At 34.9% G+C, this 23,436-nt stretch overlaps 1 protein-coding gene across 4 annotated transcripts in view; it reads right to left on the bottom strand.

Moving 5' to 3' along the window:
• Positions 1–23,436, bottom strand: part of LOC149776968 (active breakpoint cluster region-related protein-like) — a 144,582-nt gene that overhangs the window by 22,651 nt on the left and 98,495 nt on the right. For all 4 annotated transcript variants that reach the window (XM_089941686.1, XM_089941687.1, XM_089941689.1 and 1 more), the window contains 10 exons: positions 22,622–22,689; positions 21,932–22,038; positions 20,545–20,616; positions 15,449–15,605; positions 13,298–13,359; positions 11,540–11,582; positions 9,440–9,508; positions 7,646–7,851; positions 4,983–5,039; positions 735–844 (listed from right to left, as the gene is read on the bottom strand). In XM_089941686.1, the coding sequence (XP_089797812.1) occupies positions 735–844; positions 4,983–5,039; positions 7,646–7,851; positions 9,440–9,508; positions 11,540–11,582; positions 13,298–13,359; positions 15,449–15,605; positions 20,545–20,616; positions 21,932–22,038; positions 22,622–22,689 (951 nt within the window). The remainder of the gene's footprint in view (positions 1–734; positions 845–4,982; positions 5,040–7,645; positions 7,852–9,439; positions 9,509–11,539; positions 11,583–13,297; positions 13,360–15,448; positions 15,606–20,544; positions 20,617–21,931; positions 22,039–22,621; positions 22,690–23,436) is intronic.

Genomic DNA, 23,436 nt, shown 5'->3' with positions numbered 1-23,436 from the left:
GTCTTGAAATTTCTTTAATTCATTCTATGTCATCATTTTTTTTCCCACACTACACAGTTCATATAAAAAATAAACCTACATGCATTGCCATGATCAAGCAGTATGTACTGTATATACTCACTTATAAGATGATTTCAACTGCAAACTTCACAGACACAGATCTGCCAGCACATAATGCACTGGAAAATCTGCATCAGTGCAGTTTGCAAGGAGTAATCAGTAAACAAATAGAGTAGACCCTGATATGCAGGTGCATTATGGCAGATCGGAATCTATGTTGGTTACATTTTGACTCAACTTACAAGCAAGTATATACGGTAAATTTCATTCAAATTTAAAGTTTCAATTCAGATCTGTATAACAACTAATTTATTAGATGCCTATAACCATCAGGAAGTTCCATTTTCACCATATATACAAATCTGCATCTAATGACTAGATTTAACTGCTATTTTTATGATTAAAAAGAAAATACCCTGTTAATGTAACATTAAATTTTTGTTTAACAAAGTCTATTATTTGAGTATTAGATGGTTCTTCTGTATGTCCCATGTTACTATCATATGAAGAGGAATTCATGAGTTATTTTAATTTCCTTCAGTCCAAATACCTGGAGAATTGACTTTGCTCTGAAATATGTTAATTCAACAATGCATAAAGACATCCTGTTTTGTTTCCTGCATTTTTCATTCTATTCACATAATCATCTATACAGTCATATGAAAGTCCCATACCTTGTGACATTTCCAATCTTGACCCCAAAGATGCCGGTGCTGACTTTGGATGGAGTTCGTTTTAAAGTTTTACTGGCTGGTGTGTGTCTGATAGATACTGTCAGTGAAACCTAAAGCAGAAGAATGCATGAATAATATTTACTCTGATAACACTAATATCCAAAGTAAAACATTGGCTGTGTGTATTTAATTGATATTGTCAGTGGCATCTGAAGCAAAGGAACATAGAAATCTTTGCATATCTTCCAATGATAACAAAACTTTCTACACAATACAACCAGCAATACATGAACAACATTTTTTGCATAATACTTTTTACACAGGACTCAATCATGAGTTTTTGTTCAGTTCCAGAAGGCCTAATATTCACTGACATAACCTTAGTTATCATATATCAGCCTGAAATGTGTTATAATCATGAAAATGTCATGTGCAACTGTAACAACAGATTTTGCACCATTCTGATATATGGTCCCTATGATAACCAGGCTTTACACCCTGCTGATACATGGTCCCTATGACAACCAGGCTTTACACCCTGCTGATACATGGTCCCGCTAATAACCAGGCTTTACACCCTTCTGATACATGGTCCCGCTAAAAACCAGGTTTTACACCCTTCTGATACATGGTCCCTATGACAACCAGGCTTTACACCCTGCTGATACATGGTCCTGCTAATAATCAGGCTTTACACACTTCTGATACATGGTCCCTATGACAACCAGGCTTTACACCCTGCTGATACATGGTCCCGCTAATAACCAGGCTTTACACCCTTCTGATACATGGTCCCACTAATAACCAGGCTTTACAGCCTTCTGATACATGGTCCCTATGACAACCAGGCTTTACACCCTGCTGATACATGGTCCCGCTAATAACCAGGCTTTACACCCTGCTGATACATGGTCCCTATGATAACCAGGCTTTACACCCTTCTGATACATGGTCCCGCTAATAACCAGGCTTTACACCCTTCTGATACATGGTCCCTATGATAACCAGGCTTTACACCCTGCTGATACATGGTCCCACTAATAACCAGGCTTTACACCCTTCTGATACATGGTCCCGCTAATAACCAGGCTTTACACCCTGCTGATACATGGTCCCGCTAATAACCAGGCTTTACACTCTTCTGATACATGGTCCCTATGACAACCAGGCTTTACACCCTGCTGATACATGGTCCCACTAATAACCAGGCTTTACACCCTTCTGATACATGGTCCCTATGATAACCAGCTTAGTAACTTGAAAAACTGCTGTTTCTTACATAGTCCTCAATTTACTAACACATTTTTATTTGTAGTAAGAGATAATCTAAGTTCCATTTTAATGTGAATTCTGTCAGCAATCTATACAAAGATTTATGCAATACACCTATGAGTAATTAGAGGTAAATTTCATTTATGCCTTGATCTACTAAGTGAATGGAAATGTGTACCAAAACTGTATTCAAATTCACACAGCAGCTTTCAAGATATGGCTTATTATTTCAAATATTTGTGTAGATAGTAAGGGTTATAAAAGTGATGGATATTCATGATGGATTTAGCCAATGTGTCACTAAGTTGCATCCAGTCTATCGCTGACACATCGGTCTATCGATTCACTACTGCCATCAAGTTCATATTGGAACTGTTTTTAAAAAAATCACACAGAACAATGATGTTAAACTATAAACTAAATAATGATGATGAATTCAGATCATGGCAGGAACCAATTTATAAAGTTGTCTGATTTTTGCAGCATATTCCAAGAACCTTCCACTTTTCAGTACAATAAGATAACCATAAATTAACCATCAGGTAATCTTGAAATTTTACCTATATCTCAAAGATCTACTAAGGACTATACTATTTCACATGAAATAAAATTATTTCCATTTAAATGCAAACTTGCAAACACCTATCAATAATTTTCAACTGAGTCATCTTGTTGCATAAAAAGAATGGATTTAAAATCATAGGTATGGACAATTAACTACTTTCACTGATAAAGAGCACACAAATATGGCAACATCTCTGTGCATCAGGGAGATCATGGACTGTGGTTATGAATTTGATAAATTATCACTTATAAAACTGCTAAAAGCAAAACTTCCGCAAATACTGAATTTGTCAAACATTTTACATTTAATAAAATTGTTTTGTCACAAGCAGCTTGTTTTCCTTAAATGCATGAGATTTACAAAATCAATTTATTAGTTGTCTGATTGGACATGGTTATAATTGCCCTTTGTCACCAGTATCTATAGGACTTGGCAGATAAACCAACACACTGTCATACCAAAACTGAAGATGTACACAGATATTTCTAAAAGTATTTAACTTTAACTTACACAAAACGGGTGCAAGGTTATATACAAGAAAAGAATTTCAACTTCCTCCACCAATTTTCACCATCTTTCATGCTTTCTTAAACATATTTTACTGCAAACTCTACTTCCTAAAATTTGAACAAATTTGACCTTTAACATTTAGTTTGCTCATCATGTCCAACCCTGATTTCTGTATTCTTGTTTAATTACATACTCTGCGTTAGCAAGAGTGTGCCAGAGTATCACTGTCAATCTACAGCAACTACCAACTCAAGAGAGAAGGATATTACTAACATATATCTATCACTGATTGCATAGTTGACGAAAAGCAGAAGGAAAAATAGAATAGACTGAATAGAGACCAAGAAAATTAGATATCTAAGAATCAAATTGCCCATGGACTTGTTACCCATAGATAAGATGAAAGACAGTAAAACAATGACTACATGAGGTATTGCAAAAACCTCCTGTACTGTGTATTGTGTAACAGCTGCTTAAAATATCTGTAACTTGGCTTTACAAACCATTCAATTAATCATCTACCAGTGAATAAGAATTCCTCAAAGCATTTAGACATGAAAAAAAACAGTATGGCATGTAACTATACTTACTTCAACACAACAACAGTATCTTGTACTTTGGATGTTAAGGGACATACCATAATGACAGAAGAGCTACCCTAGTATACTTACTTCAATACAACAACAGTATCTTGTACTTGGGATACTAAGGGACATACAGTAACGACAGAACAGCCACCCCAGTATACTTACTTCAATATAACAACAGTGTCTTGTACTTGGGATGTTAAGGGACGTACCATAATGACAGAACAGCTACCCTAGTATACTTACTTCAATACAACAATAGTGTCCTGTACTTGGGATGTTAAGGGACATACAGTAACGACAGAACAGCTACCCCAGTATACTTACTTCAATACAACAACAGTGTCTTGTACTTTGGATGTTAAGGGACGTACCATAATGACAGAACAGCTACCCTAGTATACTTACTTCAATACAACAACAGTATCTTGTACTTGGGATACTAAGGGACATACAGTAATGACAGAACAGCTACCCCAGTATACTTACTTCAATACAACAACAGTGTCTTGTACTTGGGATGTTAAGGGACATACAGTAACGACAGAACAGCTACCCCAGTATACTTACTTCAATACAACAACAGTGTCTTGTACATGGTATGTTAAGGGACATACAGTAACGACAGAACAGCTACCCCAGTATACTTACTTCAATACAACAACAGTGTCTTGTACTTGGGATGTTAAGGGACATACAGTAACGACAGAACAGCTACCCCAGTATACTTACTTCAGTACAACAACAGTGTCTTGTACTTGGTATGTTAAGGGACATACAGTAACAAATGAACAGCTACCCTAGTATACTTACTTCAATACAACAACAGTGTCTTGTACTTGGGGTTTTAAGGGACATACGGTAATGACAGAACAGCTACCGTAGTATACTTACTTCAATACAACAACAGTGTCTTGTACTTTTGATATTAAGGGAAGTACTGTAAAGACAGAACAGCTCTCCTAGTATACTTACTTCAATACAACCACAGTGTCTTATGATTTGGATGCTAAGGGAAGTACTGTAATGACAGAACAGTTGCTGGAATATAAAAGATGTTAATTTCAATATCTAGAAACATTTGCCATATATATAGTCACCAGCCGAGCCCAATTGCAAACTGCACAGACCCAGATCTGCTGTCCATAATGTGCTGGCAGATCTGGGTCTGTGCAGTCTGATAGGAGTAATCAGTAGAACAAACAAGACGAAACCTGATCTGCAGGCACATCATGCTATGGCAGATCAATATCTTTGTTGTCTGCAGTTTGACTTGACTTATAGGTGAGTATATATGGTAATAGCTAATATTACCTCATTCATAGCAACGGTCTTCTCATGGAATTCACACTTCAACCAGTCCATGCTGAGCTGCAAAAGAAAAGAAGATAAAAAATTTCAACCATTAGTGATTGTTGTATCAAAAAGGTACACTCTCAGCATCTGATCAGCAAGGACTTACAAAAAAAACTTCTGCTAGCAAAGGAAAGTATGAAAAAGATAGGCATGCAAGTGCTACAACTCTTCTAAATGACAACATGGAATGATGAAGATCCAATTCATGTAAAAATAAAGGTACATAATAACTTCAACTGAAATGCCAAATTCCTTAGTAAAGTTGTATATGTGTACTTCACAGTATACTTCAGTAATCAGGTCACATTCAAAAACTGCTAATAGGAGGCCACGAGTGGACAAGTGGTCTAAAGTGCTCTCTGTTATGGATCACTGCCATCTCACCTCTGTCTGCATGGGTTCGAGTCTCGGATTCAGCCAATGTGGGTATGTGAGAAAGATTGGCAGTTGCTTCTCGTGGGTCAGTGGTTCTTTCCGGGGTTTTCCCGGATTCTTCCTCCACCATTAATACTGGCTGCCATGTATAACCTATCATGTGCTGAAAAATGGCATTAAACCCAACAACAACAACAACAACAACAAAAATTGCTACTCAGGCACAAAATGTGTCCTTAAGCACTAACAGTAAAAACCACAAGATACTGGGAGCTTTCTTTAAAATCTTACATCCATAGCATCTGGATAGATTGTCCAGGGAAATGAGAAAAATACAGGATTTCACAGAATTCCTCACACTGTTCATACATCATCAGGGCCTCAATATAAATATGCTTTGTGTTGTTTTTTTAGTGGTCAGTGGAAAATAGCTTTAGATTTACCAATTTTTACTGAGTTTCTTTAATTTAATCCATGTTACTTAATTTTAGTTTAAATTTAAACTTTTAGCACCCTCATTTCCAATTTCTTAATATAACCTTTGTGTGTGCATTTTATTAGCAAATTTACTGTCTTTTTTGTCTAAATTTTCAAAAGAATTCTTTCTGTGATGCATCATATACGCACATGTACATGCTGTATAGTGTAGTTTTGTCTTTTAAGCTGTTATTGCTGTCATTCTGATGTGTCTTGTTTTACTGCACATGTGCACTATCCATGTACCATTCTATTGAAATATGAAGTACAATGAAAGCCCATAAAAACTCCAAACCAAATTTAACTGAGTTTTGAGAGGTTCCTGCTTTACTGAGTCTCTCTGATTTGAAAAAGTTACTTTCATAAGTGATGTTGTGACTTGAAGGCAAGAAGTAGAGAATGTAATTATGAGAGAACAAGTGTGTGTGTGTGTGTGTGTGTGTGTGTGTGTGTGTGTGTGTTTGTATGTGTGTGTGCACAGATCAAGTGGTTTATTTATTAAAATTTAATGAAAATAACATCATTCTCACGAATCATTACAGTTTGAAAATCAATCAACTGAATTTAATTTTTAAGATTTACTGAACTGTCAGTCATCAAAATCAATACCCCATGCCTAAATAAAGCTCTGTGATTTAATTTAAATACAAAAATGTTCAGTGAATCATTTACAGGAACAAATAGCATAAATCATAATTTGATAACCAGCAGATAAACATAATCTTCCTTAACTCATAAGCCTTGAGGGGATTCCAGTACACTAAGGGTAAGGTTTTGAGCTGTTTCACTTCATTTGTTTTTATGCTGAGTTGGTAAAAGATCTCATTTAGAGCTAGTGTTTTTATGTTACCCAGACTACCAATGTACTAAATATTTCTAGTGTTTTTATGTTACCCAGACTACCAATGTACTAAATATTTCTAGGTTTTTATGTTACCCAGACTACCAATGTACTAAATATTTCTAGTGTTTTTATGTTACTCAGACTACCAATGTTATACATATTTCTAGTGCTTTTTATGTTACCCCGACAACCAATGTTATAAATATTTCTAGTGTTTTTATTACCCCAATGTTATAAATATTTCTAGTGTTTTTATGTTACCCAGACTACAAATGTACTAAATATTTCTTGCAAGTGCTACACAGCTTTACAGGTTATAAGGAACATCCCATGTGAAGATACAAAATTAAAAGGTACATCAAGGTCTCTGAGACAATGTACACACCAAATTGTATCAGAATATGTTTAAATGTTTCCTGAATTATGATGGTTACATTGATCTGGTGGAGTGGATATGTAATATTGCTGAAAAAGGGCATAAAATGACAAAACGTTTAAAAGACACATAAACATGTAACAGTCACTTCACCTATAAAATGGCATACAATACTATACAAGGGTTACAGAGTGGCAGATTGAAGGAAAAAGGTGATTACTAACTACATCTAATAATATACAAAGGTTGCAGAGTGACAGATTGAATGAGAAAGGTGATTACTAACTACAGGACTCCTGCCATCATGACTGAGGGCTATAATTATTCATAGGTTCTCAATAAAACTACATTAAACCAATGCTCATAAATGTTTTTAAACAATCTGTAACAAAGCTGCAAAGTCAGAAGATAGCACATGGATCCAAAATATCCAAAGTCACTCACTAAATATCATCATAACTTATATGCATGATCAAAATAGAAACAAAATCCTTGTTACTATGGTGAATCTATTGTTAGGCATTTTTTAAAAGCTAAATGAATATATACCTCCAAAGCACATTTTCCTAAAATGACATCTTTTTCCCCATCATAACCCTTTCTGAAGCATAGTATCCGTAGTGACTGGGATGCATCCAGGTCTAACTCAAAGTCCTCATCCCAGGATGGAATGGCGGATGATCCATGACAGACATGCGTCTGTGCCTTCTTGTAGAAATGTCCATAGGAATCCATCTCAAGACAGCAGTAGGTATCTATGAAAGACAAATTAAATACAACCATCTAAAGACAGCAGTAGGTATCTATGAGAGGCAAATTAAATATAGCCATCTTCAGACAGCGGTAGGTATCTATGAAAGGCAATTAAATATAGCTATCTCAAGACAGCAGTAGGCATCTATGAAAAGCAAATTAAATATAGCCATCTTCAGACAGCAGTAGGCATCTATGAAAGGTAAATTAAATATAGCCATCTTCAGACAGCAGTAGGTATCTATGAAAGACAAATGAAATATAGCCATCTTCAGATAGCAGTAGGCATCTATGAAAGGGAAATGAAATACAGCCATCATCAGACAGCAGTAAGTATCTATGAAAGGCAAATTAAATATAGCCATCTTCAGACAGCAGTAGGTATCTATGAAAGGCAATTAAATATAGCCATCTTCAGAGAGCAGTAGGCATCTATGAAAGGCAAATGAAATATAGCCATCTTTAGACAGCAGTAACTTTCAGAGGTGTTTGTTATGAATGAAATCTAGACAATGTAGGGAAAGTCCAGAGTAATTGGGTGCACACATATGCATTAACAAGAATGTATGTGTGTGTATGTTTTAGATTTTTTATGTAGCTTTCACAACTTTTCAGTCATGTCGTTATGATGTCTGCAGTGTGACAGTTTATACTGATATCTAGCACTGGGGCATCATACTGCAGACATGTAGCATCATGTCCCACCCAGTCATATTATCCTGATACCAGGCTGACTGGTCCTAACACTAACCTCTTAATGCTGAGTGCCAAGCGAGGCTGCTTCTAGTACCATTTTTATAAGTCTTTGCATGATTCAGCTGGGGTTTGAACCCGTGACCTCCCACATCCAAGGCAGATGCTCTAACCACTAGGCCACCAGAGCGGTAAGAATGCATGTGAATATTATTAATATTATTATTACTTGTTAGTAATACTAACAATATGAGTAAGTATTTTGCAATGGATGATTTGTGGGATGCAATAACATAAATGAGCAGGCCACTGGGATTAATGACATTTGACGAAGAGCTGTAATTAGTGTCAGTCTGCCCAGCCTATATCTGCTAAATATCACTTCCCACTCAGATGAAACATCTGAAATTAGTGTATGCTTACCCAGGCTTTATGTGCTAAATAAATATTACACCCCATTCAGATTGCTTATACCATTAACATATTGTTTTGATCATATCTGCACTAACAGTGCTGACATCATCAAATTCACAGTGTCATAGCAAAATATTGGCAATAAGACCAAATTGCAAAAATATAAATGGCTCAAACTACATTCTCCACCAATTGTTTCTTATTAATGTTTAAGATGAAGGCTAAATTATGATTTTGTTTTGCATTCCTTGGATTGATATACCTTTGGAAATGTTCAAAACACTGTTTACACCTCCGAATTCTGAGGTACCTCACTTTTGTTTCAATTAATTTTTTTCTTTAAGCCCTGGGACAAGTTTTTAGTGATAACAATGATAGCCCAAGCAGGCCAGTTGACCCACAATAAAATGTCATCAGGTAAATTAAATAACAAGATGTGAACATGATGAACTGATCAAAATGAAATTGAAAAATAGAACTTACCACATGGAATGTCCAGTCCATACAATCTGTGTATTGTCACATTCAGGATACCATTTAGCACTTCCTCATCTGCTTATAAATAAACACAACAAATTTACAATTTACCAAACAAAAGGTTCAAAATCTGATTACCAGTACAGTATATATCCATTTACCTGTACTGTATATATCCACTTAACAGTTCTATATATATCCACTTACCTGTACTATATATATCCACTTAAGAGTACTGTATATATCCAATTATAAGTACTGTATATATATCCATTTAGTGTTGTATCCATTTATAAATAAAGTCCAACTGCAAAAAACACAGACCCTGATCTGTTGTCACATAATACACTGGCATAACAGGGTTTATGTTCTCTGCAGCAAACTGCATACAGCCAGATCTGTCTGTTCATAATGAGATGGCAGATCAGGATCTCTGATATCTGTTCTACTAATTAGTCCTAACAAACTGCAAAGATCCAGATCTGTTGTACATGATGCAATGACAGATAGGGGTCTATGCAGTTGCAGTTGGACTTGACTTCTACACAACTATATATGGTGACAGTTTTACAACACCATTAAATCAAGTGATCATTACATTTGAATACTATCTATCAATACCAATATTCAATTAGCATAATTTCTGTACTTTGGAATGGTATATTAGAAATCCACACTAAATTTTGCTACATTCCTAAACTTAACTTGTGAATGGTAACAGATATTTAAAACAAAAGTCTTTTAAAGGGACTGATACTCTACTGGTCTGTCTATGAATTCAAGACAAGACCATCTTCTTCCGTATAACTGCTGAGTGTAGAAACCATTATTGATAATCTTGAGCAATAACAAGTTTTTTGATATGATCACCATGATGACCATACAGAATGCAGGACTGGCACCATTTTAGGAAAAACCAGACATCATAAAAAGTCTTTTGATGAAAATCCTAAGTTGATACAACCACTCATTCAGGAACTGCCACAAGGAAGTTCTCATGTAGTTATCCAGAGAAAAGTGATTCAAAAAGGCTTTAGACAGCAATAGCTGTAACATCATGGGCATTTTATTTCTCATAAAAGAAAGATTCCTCCCAATGAGGGACTGATAAGCTCTCTTGATAGTGTGGAAAATCCACTTGGAAATTGTGGCAACAACAATATCAGAGGAAACCTTCTGAGGTAGGAAGTGGCACACTTCCAAACTTACGACCTTACCTTCCTCCAGATATGAATGAGATTTGGGATCTCAAAACGAAGTGGAGCTACTGAAGGTAGCTGATTCATAGCTGGAAACACAGACTGGCATCATGCTGCTTGTTGAACCATAACCAAATGTTTTCCAATGAAAAGGAATGAAGCTTGCTCCTTCTCGCTGACGGTAAGGAGCAGGAAAACAGTCTTAATGGTTCAGTTCTCAAAGGAAGCTCCACACAAAGGTTTTGACCACGCCTAAGAACCCATCAGAGATTCCATCTGTGCATTAGTGAGCATGATGATGTGATCAGAAAGATAAGGGTTTCAACCAGATGGCACAACCCCTTAAGAACCTGAGACTGTCACCAAACATTCTCATGAGAAGAAAATATGTAATTGTGCTTAATGGGGGGAAGATCAATAATTTCCTTCTGCACCCAAAAGAAATAATTAGCTTGGACTGGGGACAAAGATTTCTGGAAATGGAAAGCAATGCAATAGTAGCAGGTGATGTATTACTGCTATTAAAATGAGTCAACATTTTATAAAATGTAATAAATATCTCTGCCAGACTTTTTTGCAGTCTCTTGATCATGTTTCTGTCCTTCCAAATAAAATGAAAGGCTTAGTATCTTTTTCTATCTGACTCTGACATAACACAGCAAAAATAATGAAAAGCAGAACAGAAAAAAAGACTGCACATTTGCTCCATAGATGCCTAAAAAAATCACATAAGAAAATGTATGGACCAAGAAATGTCATCAATAACACCCATACATGTTGGACAAATAATCCTTCTCAGAATGTGTGCTGACATCAAAATTTACAAGAAAAGATACCCATTAATGGACAAAATATACAGTATGCAATTTGTAGGACAATAAAAGTGAAAGAAAAGCGTTGAACATACCTTTCTCCAGCAGTTTGTATCCAATTGAATTCACTACTGTGTGCTGCAATATGAGAGTTAATATTTTTTAAATTCAATTTCTTTCATAAATTATTATTTAATTATACGCTAATCACTTTATGTTACCCAAAAGACTATTTTATCATCTCGTATAATAATTTAGTGACAGCAAATGATTATGTATAAATAGATATTATCTCAATAATATGCATGAAAAAGGTTTGAATTAGGTTTCCCATTCATTGATGAATTTATATAATCTTATGGGGAAATGTATACAAGGAGCAAAAAGTACATGTCACAATATATAGTGACCCCTCACTTTAAGGCACTTTTGTATACTGTGGTCCTTTTCAAAAGGCGGGTATAGCCATGGACCCCTTTACATTGATTTAATAGTAATACTATATATAATGTATCCCAATATAAGATGACCTCACTATAATGATATCTATATGGCTCCTTCAAACAACATTATAGTGAGGGATCACTTTACTGTGTATAACAGACACCAGTATAAGGTGACCTCACAATAATTTGATACACTTGTATGTTTCTCTTTAACATTATCATAGTGAGGTTCTCCCTTTAACAACATCATAGTGAGGAATCACTTTGCTATGTATAATGTATTCCAATATAAGGTTACCTCATTATAATGATATCTTTATGGCTACCCTAAACAGCATGAAAATGAAGGATCACTTTATTGTGTAAAATGTACCTCAGTGTAAGATGACCTTACCATAATAGGATTCACTTGTATAGCTCCCCATTAACATCATTATAGTGTGGGATCACTGTATTATGTATAATGTACCCCAGTATAAGCTGAATTAACTACAATGTCATACTTTTATGGCTCCCTTGGACAGGACTGTAATGAGGGATCACTGTACTGTGTATAATGTACCCCAGGATAAGGCAATCTCACTAATGTGATACACCTGTATGGCTCCCTTGAACAGCATCACAGTGAGGGACCACTAGTGTGATTAAAGTGTCAAGTATAAGGTCTCCTCACAATGATGTAATACACCTGTATGACTCCCTTGAACAGCATTACAATGAGGGACCACTAGTGTGATTAAAGTGTCAAGTATAAGGTCTCCTCACAATGATGTAATACACCTGTATGACTCCCTTGAACAGCATTACAATGAGGGACCACTAGTGTGATTAAAGTGTCAAGTATAAGGTCTCCTCACAATGATGTAATACACCTGTATGACTCCCTTGAACAGCATTACAATGAGGGACCACTAGTGTGATTAAAGTGTCAAGTATAAGGTCTCCTCACAATGATGTAATACACCTGTATGACTCCCTTGAACAGCATCACAATGAGGGACCACTAGTGTGATTAAAATGTCAAGTATAAGGTCTCCTCACAATGATGTAATACACCTGTATGACTCCCTTGAACAGCATCACAATGAGGGACCACTAGTGTGATTAAAATGTCAAGTATAAGGTCTCCTCACAATGATGTAATACACCTGTATGACTCCCTTGAACAGCATCACAATGAGGGACCACTAGTGTGATTAAAATGTCAAGTATAAGGTCTCCTCACAATGATGTAATACACCTGTATGACTCTCTCAAACAGCATTCAAGTAAAGGATCACTTCATCACGTTTAATGTATCCCAGTATTGCATTATTACAAGGAATCATTGTATATTAAATTAACTGCATCCATTTTTTTCTTCAAAAGATCAATCTTGATATCACAAAATAGCAAAAAAGGAGGTACCTGTTTATTGTTATTAATCAGGGCCTCTAGGTCATGGGTGCTGAGTTGTGGATGTTCTCCGCCTAATGATGAAAAATAAAAGGAATTATTCATGAAGTCATATGTTGAAACATCAAACTAATTCAATCCAATGTGGAAAAGCTATGGTCATGCAAAAAGTTGCACACAATTAAAAGTGTTTCCAAAAGCTGAATTTAATACCTACTCAATTTTTCTGATTATCCAAAGTCAAGATTTTCTTTTCAAGTCAAGATTAGAACATGAAATAAAGTAGACTTTTCAACTACCATATATACTTGCTTATAAATCAATCCTTTTTCTACTGAAATTTTTTATTCCTGCACAGTATGGGCCATCTTACAAGTGGGAATTATAAACAACATTTGAAAAATCAAGGGGTAATGTTGAAAATTCTAGATGTCTGCAGGAGACAAAAATACTGTCAATTCAAATATATGTATGTTTTCATGCCTCTACTCGCATTCAGAAATGTATATATCATATGCACTGTGTTTATCCATTCTGAGACAGTATTCATTACACAATACTTGAATCTGAAGTTATTTGGATTTTAAAAATCTGAAAATATGGGTAAATTAAATACTACCCACCACAAAGTGAAGTGTCCATCAATGTTGCTTTCTTTGTGCATTTCAAAGCGAGATTTAAATTGTATTTTCCTTTTCTAAAAGTTAATTTAATTCCAAAATAATACTTTCCAAGTCTTCTTCCTATGCATGTAGCCTGATAAGTCTGGCAGCACTCACATTGTTTCCAAATTGGCAATCCTTTTGACTGAGCGATGAAATTAGTACCAAGTACTTGTTCAGTGCAAAGCTGAGTTCTACATCTTCCTGTTAATGTCTGACCTTAATCCCTTAGCTTGTTTTCCCCAAGTGACAACCCTTTGATCAAGCCACAAGTTTGATACTTAGTGCCAAGTAACAGAGGGTGGTTATTTGAACTCCCTGTGATCTTGCTGCACAACTGACACATGTTCAGTTTTTAATAGATTTTACACACTGTATGATCAAAGTGTTACTTACAGAACCCAAGCTCAGTCTCTACATAAGCACCCACATAGTAACAGTGAAGCAGAGGAAATGGAGTCAGATGATATTTATGATGACTAGATGACAATTTACAATGACTAGATGACAAGGGAGGATTTCAGAACTTTATCTGACAATGAGAATGAATTCTTGGACATTGTATCAGATGACATTAAATCTGGTAGAGGATATTGTGAATCACAAAATTATAGACTTAACTTTCATTGTTTATTTGTAAGAAGCATGGAATTAACATATTATGGGATACTGTAAATCAGATCATTTTGCTCTATTTTTACCACTATGTGACCTATAATTGAATTCATGGATTTGGATTTATCACATGAATAGATTTAAGATGTCAAGCATTATGGGTTTTAATGGATTTAATTAGAACAAACTGTGAGTTGTGAATTTATCTGTGACATATTCCAATCAATAATATACTTGTATTTTAATCCATCTGTCAGTCCTTCTGTCTACCCATCCATCCATCCATCCAGTTGGGCTTGTTTATTTTTCTAAACTGCAATTCTCACTCATTGACAACAAGTCACTCAGATGGATCTGACTAGCAAAATACATCCTAACTTAAAGTAGGGTCAAACAGAAATTGATTTTTTGTATCCCTAACAAAACCCAGAGGGGTCAACCTATAGTAGTCAACTTAAAAGCAAGAATATATGGTACTTATTTAAGACTAGATATCTTTGCTTACTGAAGAAGTAGAATTGTAGCCCTAACAGGGGGAGGTCAACTTATATTGTATGACTTAATAAGTGATTATATATGGTAACTGATGTAGACTTTTGGTATCTTTTCTTACTGAATGAGTAAGGTGGACTAACTCTGCCAGAGAGTGCTTACTGAATAAAGTGGACTAAATCTGCCAGACTCTATGTGTGTGTGTGTGTGTGTGTGAAGACAGCTTTGGTTAAAACATTGTCCAGCATTTCTATATCATTAACCTCTTACAGAGCAAGATAAAACTTTAATCAAACCTGTCCACACAGACAAATGTAAGATGGTGATAGTCACAGAAAGAAATGAGGAATTCAAATAGTTAATCAGTAGTCATTTGGGACCAAATGGATCTTACACATGTTCCTTTGTTGCTGTGCCTCTAAAGACTCCCGCCATTCCTCTCTTTCATATTCTGTGGGGAAGAGCAACAGATGAGATTGACCTGTGTTCTGACTGTGGTGCTCCTCCAGCTTCAGGGGTAGGTGTGGTAGGGCCTCCACCAACATGGCTTCCTGCACAAATGATGCAACAACAAATTTACACTTGAGTTAAAATAAAACAAGACCATTTCTTGGACAGATAAAGAGCAACAGTTCTGCCAAAAACCCTACACAGCGCATAAATAACAAAAGAATTTACCACATTTGCAGCACGTAAACCAGAGATATGAGGGAATTTAGAAGTGTACGTTTTACTTAACCTCCTACTGCTTAATGAAGAATCCACAGACCTGTGTTTGTGTGATGGACTCAAAGTCCCACACCAAACAAATGTCAATCCACTTAATTAGGCTTGGCATGGTTTACTTTTAAAAGGATCATAAAATAAAAGCAGTCAAATTATTGATAAGTTTTTATCATGGCATAAGAATCAAACTATATTATCTCACAGTACAATATGCATTACCAAAACTTTTAATTTTAGTTTTAAAATGATCCATTTACAAAGTTATAAGAACACTTTGTATGCAACAGTTTAGCAGGGTCGATATTAGAAGCTATTAAATAATATGAAATAATCACCACGAATCTGTCATTTTGCCATGAACATACCCAAAAAGTAAGCGTAACACTAATAATCAATGTAAAACATCAACTTCTGTGTCAGTCTTCCATTCAAAGAAAAAAGCGAAATGTTATAAAATAAGTTTTATGTTCCATAATCAAAGTTGGTGATAATCATGAATGCCAAAATTTATATTGCTATTTACATAATTCACATCCAAAAATCCACACATGATCCATAAAAAAACATTAAAAATTGATTTTTCATAGCCCAATTGGAAGCAAATTATGACTCAGTGGACATATCCATGGCAATTAGTGTGTGTGTGTGTGTGTGTGTGTGTGTGTGTGATTAGGATTTTTAATGTAGCTTTAACAATTTTTCAGTCATATTGCTACGATGTCTGCAGTGTGGCAGTTTGTAGTGATGTCTAGCACTGGGGCATCATGCCACAGACATGTAGTATCATGTCTCACCCAGTCACAGTATCCTGACACCAAGTCGACCAGTCCTAATACTAACCTCTTAATGCTGAGCGCCTAGCGAGGCAGCTGTAAGTACCATTTTTGTAAGTCTTTAGTATGACTCGGTTGGGGTTCAAACCCACTACCTCCTGCTTCTGAGGCAGATGCACTATCCACTAGGCCAACTGAGCAGTCAGGGCAATTAGTAACACTATTAATTATTCTATTCAATGTTATATCCTAAAAACATATGAAACAAGGACTTCTACTAAGGAAAGAGTTGCTGATTTTGACTGTAACCTATTTCTGAGGTCGCCATTATATACAATAACTAATTATAAAACAACTGTGGAAAAGAAAAAATAAATGTTTTAAAATCTTTATAAAGTTTTAATATTATTCATCAGTAAATTAATTGTTAGATATGAAAATATGCAAAAACAGAAGTTTTGGGTCACTATTATGAACATTACAGATTTTGAACTTGCTACAGTCTCTACTCTCCATTTTCACCCAATTCATCCCATTCTTGCTGGACAGATAAGTAATTTCGCTCAAATATTTGAGTCCAACATGGACCCTGATATAGGACAGGAACATTAATATCCAACACTGATGCATGAGGAAGAATTATTTTTCACACATTCCTGAATTAATACATATCAAAATGGTACGCTGTGAACACTGATGCAGTATTAAAACAGTCTGCAAGAACATAATTTTAGACAGAAGATTTCATCGTAAACATAGGATAATGTGTAAATTTATATCAGTATTCAAGACATGGACAGGGTGCATGCTATTCAGAAGTATAACTAAACATGATTTTTTCCCCAGGTCCATCTGATGAGTAGATCAAGGATCAAGACACCAAAGTGACCTACAAGTCATTTTCACTCTTTTGAAATATTAAATCTCTTCCATTATAACAAAATTGTTCACTAGCCTTGAAAAAGAACTAAATAATGCTTATAAGACTTGATAGCCTTGTTCTTTAATTGCTCTGGTAATAAACTTGTTTCCTTTCACATCACTGTGTGGCATTCTTGTTCCGTGACTTGATGTACATACCATAGGTAATCTGCTGTTTTACTCATCAGTTAATGTTAAAGAAGTACCACACTGCTGCAGAATAAATATGATAACCACAGCTGTAAATGTCCAATATTTGATAACTGTTTATCTAATTTGTTCCTAATTTAATTTCTGTTTTCATCATTGAATTGAAATATAACATTTAGAATCCAGGCAGAGTTCATGTTGACACAAGAGGCATGTTATGGAGACATCTTTTTCATGACTACGGATTGTCTTTTTCAGTAACACTGACACATATCGTGACACATTATTAATGAATCATATTCATACAAATAAATCTTTGGAATATGAACTAGGTTCTTAGTTTTATTTCTCATCTTAAATCGCAGTATTTCATATTTCTTTTGTGACTATACATTATTCTGAGCTTCGAAGACTCACTTATCATGATAATGACAGTTAAATTTTTGATGTGCTAAACATAATTTAAGTAAATTCACAATTAATTTACATTTTCTTGGGAAAATAAAATTGGTTCTTTATTTTCCATCTTAAAATGCAGTATTTGATACTTCTTTCTTACAATACAGTCATCACTGTTGAATTCACTCAGCATGGTGTTTTTTTGTAAAACAGGCAATCAGTGCAAGCTCAAGCTTTCATGTGCCAAATATAATTAAGATGAAATGTCCTCGTAAATTTTAGCTTGGACCTTTTGATACAGCTCAGAGGTGTGATGACAGACCAAGGAGTAACCAATTGAACAAATAACATACACCCTGATCTGCAAGTACATTATGCTACTGTAGGTCAGAATCTTTGTTGTTTGCAGTTTGACTAGACTTATGAGAGAATATATATAGTAGGTGAGTCTTCTATTAGGGCGTGGAGATGAAAAGGACATACAGTGACTTTTCAAGAGCAACGATGATGAAGAGGAATTTGTGGGATGTGATGCAATTGACTGAATGCCATCTACAAGGCAAACATTACAACATCCATTTTTAAGGGCCAAACATTAAAATCAGAAAGAGATACTTTCAATATTGCCAGTTTATTTTTTTTTTTATGATACAGTGAACAAGTTATTATTAAAGTCATGATCAAATACCATGTACTGAAGGAAAGACCAAAGAAACAGTTAAGCACTAAGGTACAAGTCACATGGGACATGTATGTGCATTTATTCATTTTAAATTAAATATATAATGTTCTTTTAAAATTTAACACTAATTTTCTTTAACCAAGGTCTATTCAATCCTGATTATTTAATGCTGTGCACCGTAACTGTCCTCAAGAAACTTCCAGATGAAAATTATCTGTTGTTATGTACTTTTACAATGGTGGCCATGTACTAAACTTGTGTCATAATAAGAGTGCATCAAGTGGAATCATCATAATTGAGGGTAGTAAGAATATGTTTATCAATAGACGTAGCTTTCATTGTGACATCACAGTGTGGGAAATTCAATCTGGCCTGTAATGGATCACACCTTTAACATTGATTTTGCCATATGCACCTCTCAGGGCATCTAAGTAATGACCTTACAAAGGAATATGGATGTATAGGAATCCAAATGAACTTTAAAGTATGTAGAATCAAATTCTAAAAAATGAAACCCATTACTGAAATAACTGGTGCTGAATGCCTATATGACCCGTGTGACTTGTACTATAGTTTTTCGTGAACAATTAAAATGTCACATAATAAATGATAATCTGTATACTACTCAAAATGGCCGACTAATGATGCACAACGAAAATGGAGCGAAATTCTTAAGATTTTAAAATGTGTTATATCACATGTGAATTATATGGAAGAACTAAGGATTTTTTGCAATTTGGGTCGAAAATTGGATGCTCAATATACATCAGCACACATTATACACACCATAATATGGTAATACAGTGTTGGAATTGTGTAATGAATATAGCTTATGCATTGATACAAATGTGAACAGAAGTCCACTCCTATCTCGTAGATTAAAGAAGACAGATAACAATAAAAATAATATAGTCCTTGATTCAACTTTAAACTAAAATTTATTTTCATAAAAAATAATGGGATGATCAATATATAAAAAATTATAATATCGACTTTTTTATACTCAAAACCAGACTACAGAATCTGTACTTATTTCTCAATCAGTAAATAATTTCCTGTTCAAGGGAAATTAACTTCAACTGCTGCACTGTAAATGTAAACGCATTTTAGATGCAAATGTAAATGTGTTCAATTTATTATTTATTTTGGTTATTGTTAAAGAATGCTCATGTGAAATCAGAGAGCTTTAGTCAGTCAGTCTGCACTATGACTGCAGTAGATAAATCATGTGATTAAAGATGGCAATAACAGTAGAAAGTCATATGATTCAAGATGGCAATAACAGTAGAGTCATGTGATTAAAGATGGCAATAACAGTAGATAATCATGTGATAAAAGATGGCAATAACAATAGACAGTCATGTGATAAAAGATGGCAATAACAGTAGAGAGTCATGTGATAAAAGATGGCAATAATATTAGATAGTCGTGTGATAAAAGATGGCAATAATAATAGACAGTCATGTGATAAAAGATGGCAATAACAGTAGACAGTCATGTGATAAAAGATGGCAATAACAGTAGATGGTCATGTTATAAAAGATGGCAATAACAGTGTTTAGTCATGTGATAAAAGATGGCAATAACAGTAGATAGTCATGTTATAAAAGATGGCAACAGTAGATAGTCATGTTATAAAAGATGGCAATAACAGTGTTTAGTCATGTGATAAAAGATGGCAATAACAGTGTTTAGTTATGTGATAAAAGATAGCAATAACAGTGTTTAGTCATGTGATAAAAGATGGCAATAACATCAAGAAAGATAAAGACATTCTCCATCATTGTTCAACACTGGAAAATGATCGTGCACATGTATGCTGTAGATTTGCTTTAATACCTGTTCTTGAATCTTTTTCTTCAGTTTTTCTACCATCTTTGCTGCTCTTCTACCCGTGATGGAAAATGTTTTCTGGAAAGAAGAATATGCCAGTATTGTCCAGGAAGTATAGAAAAACTTTCCAAACAGAATGAATACATTTTATGACTACATATACTTGCAAACTGAAGGATATGGTCCTATGTCTTTCCTCAGCTGTTCTACGACAGTAATATCCTTACCTGACAATGAATACTGGTTGCAGCTCTACAAGTCATAGAGTAAAACCTGTCTAAACAAATGCCATCTAAACAAACACCATGTCAGAAGCAGCCACTTCTGGGGAGTGAGAAAAGTAACCTCTAAAGACAGGTAGCTGCTTAATGGATATTTATTTTTTACAGAAAAGTCTGCTTCATACAAGCGACTTTTTCAGACAGGTTTGGCTGTATTTAGAAATATTTTTAATGGCTCACTATTACAGATGGGACAGACTGTAATTTTCTCTCATTTAATAGAATTGTTTTATCAGAAGAATTTTGTCAACTGCTGGAGCATATTCTGAAACAACAATTTTCATACTGATGGTCAGGAATTAAAAAAAACTACCAATTTCAGATGAGGATTCAAAATCAAAACTGGGTAATAACTGACACTCATAATTATCACATTATATAATGCAATAAATGTTACATGGGGCAAAATTTAATAACAATAAACATCAACAACAATAACAACACTGCAAAAATTCCGAAACTCAACACACTGCAGGCCCAAAACTCTTGGCTAGACTTTTCAGTTGCCTTGAAATCTGATACACAGACAAGAGAATTCTTTACATCCTTACTAATAAAGTCATTTAAATAATGGTAACTATGCTAGTAATTACATCTGAGTTATCAAGTCTGACTTAAATTTGGTATGGTGTTCAAAATATAACTGTCAGTCAGTGATTAGAATGACCCTGCATCACGGCAGATGCAAAAATCATTACAGTTAAAATGTTTTTAATTGGTTTTGGCACAAAAGAAGACTATATTATGCAATGGCAAATAGATTGAGTGCCTTGCCCAGGGATACCTAATGGCAGCAGACCTGGGCTGACCAAATGGTGAACCTGCATCCTCCTGATCTTAAGTCCGATGTACTAACTACTGAGCCACAGTCCTTGCTAACCAGTGAGTCATGGTCCAATGCTAACCTGGAACCATGGTCCTATACAAACTACTAAGCCATGGTCCTATGCATACCACTAAGCCATGGTCCTGTGCTAAACCTGAGCCATGGTCCTGATGTAAGATGTTAACAATATAGCAAATATGCTGTCACAGAAAGACATTCGGATCAATATTAAATGCCAATAAAGTATAGAAATACTGAATATACGAAATAATCTCTGCCAACGTACCTCTTTAGCTTCCAGTTCCTTCTTCATCTCTTCCTTCATTTCTGCCTTTAAGGTTCCAATTTTTGCTTTCATGTCATCAGTACTTTCTTTGCAACTATATGTGGCCTCTGTTCAAATATCAAAATAAAATTTCAACTGAAAACATATTCTGAATTCCATATAATTTGATTCTATAAGAAGTTTCACTAGTTGTAATTAGGTGATAATGGTACAGGTACTGTATTTGGTAAGTGACACATTTTGTAAAGATGTGTCTAAAAATATTAGAAAATTTAATTGTGGTTCTATGTCCCAGGTAGTCATGGTTTCAGATGCACCTAAATGTTTTCAAAATATATTGAAAGGTATAACATACTGTTAAAATCTGACTAATCAGAACACAAATACATTTGTGGATCAGAATCTGCTGATGTTGTTCAGAAGACAAGCAAAGGTTTATTTGCAAACATGAATCCTCTTGCCAACAAGATAGTAGGTAACAGGTAGGATAAAATTTGCAATGCTGTGTGAAACGAAGTGAAAAACACAATCCGAGGTGTTGATCTGGCCTTATCTTATACTCAGCATCGACTTACATAAGGATGAAGGATGGCAAGTATGCCAAATTTGCTGATTTGACTTATACTCCACATCGACTTATAGGCCGGCAAATATGGTAGTCAATTGTTTAAATCTTGGAAAGTTACCTACCTGGTATCGCCATTTTGATGTTTGCGAGGTGCATGCTCCATAACAGTTTGTAATTTAATTCTCCAGACCTGAAATCAAAACATTTGACATATTATCATCAGTCAATTCCACTGCAAACATAATGGAGTTTATTTATCAGCAACATGAGCAGTTAAATTCTTTATGTAATACATCACAGATGGTGTCACTTTCAACAATTCAAAACAATATCACAGATGGTATCACTTTCAACAATTCAAAACTACATCACAGATGGTATCACTTTCAACAATTCAAAACAACATCACAGATGGTATCACTTTCAACAATTCAAAACAAAATCACTGATGGTATCACTTTCAACAATTCAAAACAATTCAAAACTACATCACAGATGGTATCACTTTCAACAATTCAAAACAACCTCACAGATGGCATTACTCTGAACAATTCAAAACAACACAGATGGTATCACTTTCAACAATTCAAAACATCACAGATGGTATCACGTTCAACAATTCAAAATAACATGACAGATGGACTCAGAATGCTTTCTGGGGGCTGACATTTTGTTCACTTGTCTCCAACACTATTTTTGTGCAAAGAAATGCATTTGCAAACTTAGTTGTATCTCAATTCTGTAACAACTATTTTATTGTTTAAAATTTTTGGAGTTAATGAATTTTCAATTAATCTTACAGAGCCTTTGATTACTGCAAGCTTTGTATTGGAAACCTGGATGCAAAACATTATTTCCATTTCATACCACCATGTAAAGTCCTATAGAAACCCTATTTCTTGCCTCTGCAAGTTGGAGTTAATTTCATCTAATCAGG

Source organism: Sinohyriopsis cumingii, chromosome 18, assembly GCF_028554795.1.
Source record: "Sinohyriopsis cumingii isolate HCF-2022 chromosome 18, ASM2855479v2, whole genome shotgun sequence".
NCBI lineage: Eukaryota > Metazoa > Mollusca > Bivalvia > Unionida > Unionidae > Sinohyriopsis > Sinohyriopsis cumingii.
The sequence above is the reverse complement of the archived record's forward strand: the minus strand, read 5'-3'. Positions and strand labels throughout refer to the sequence as shown.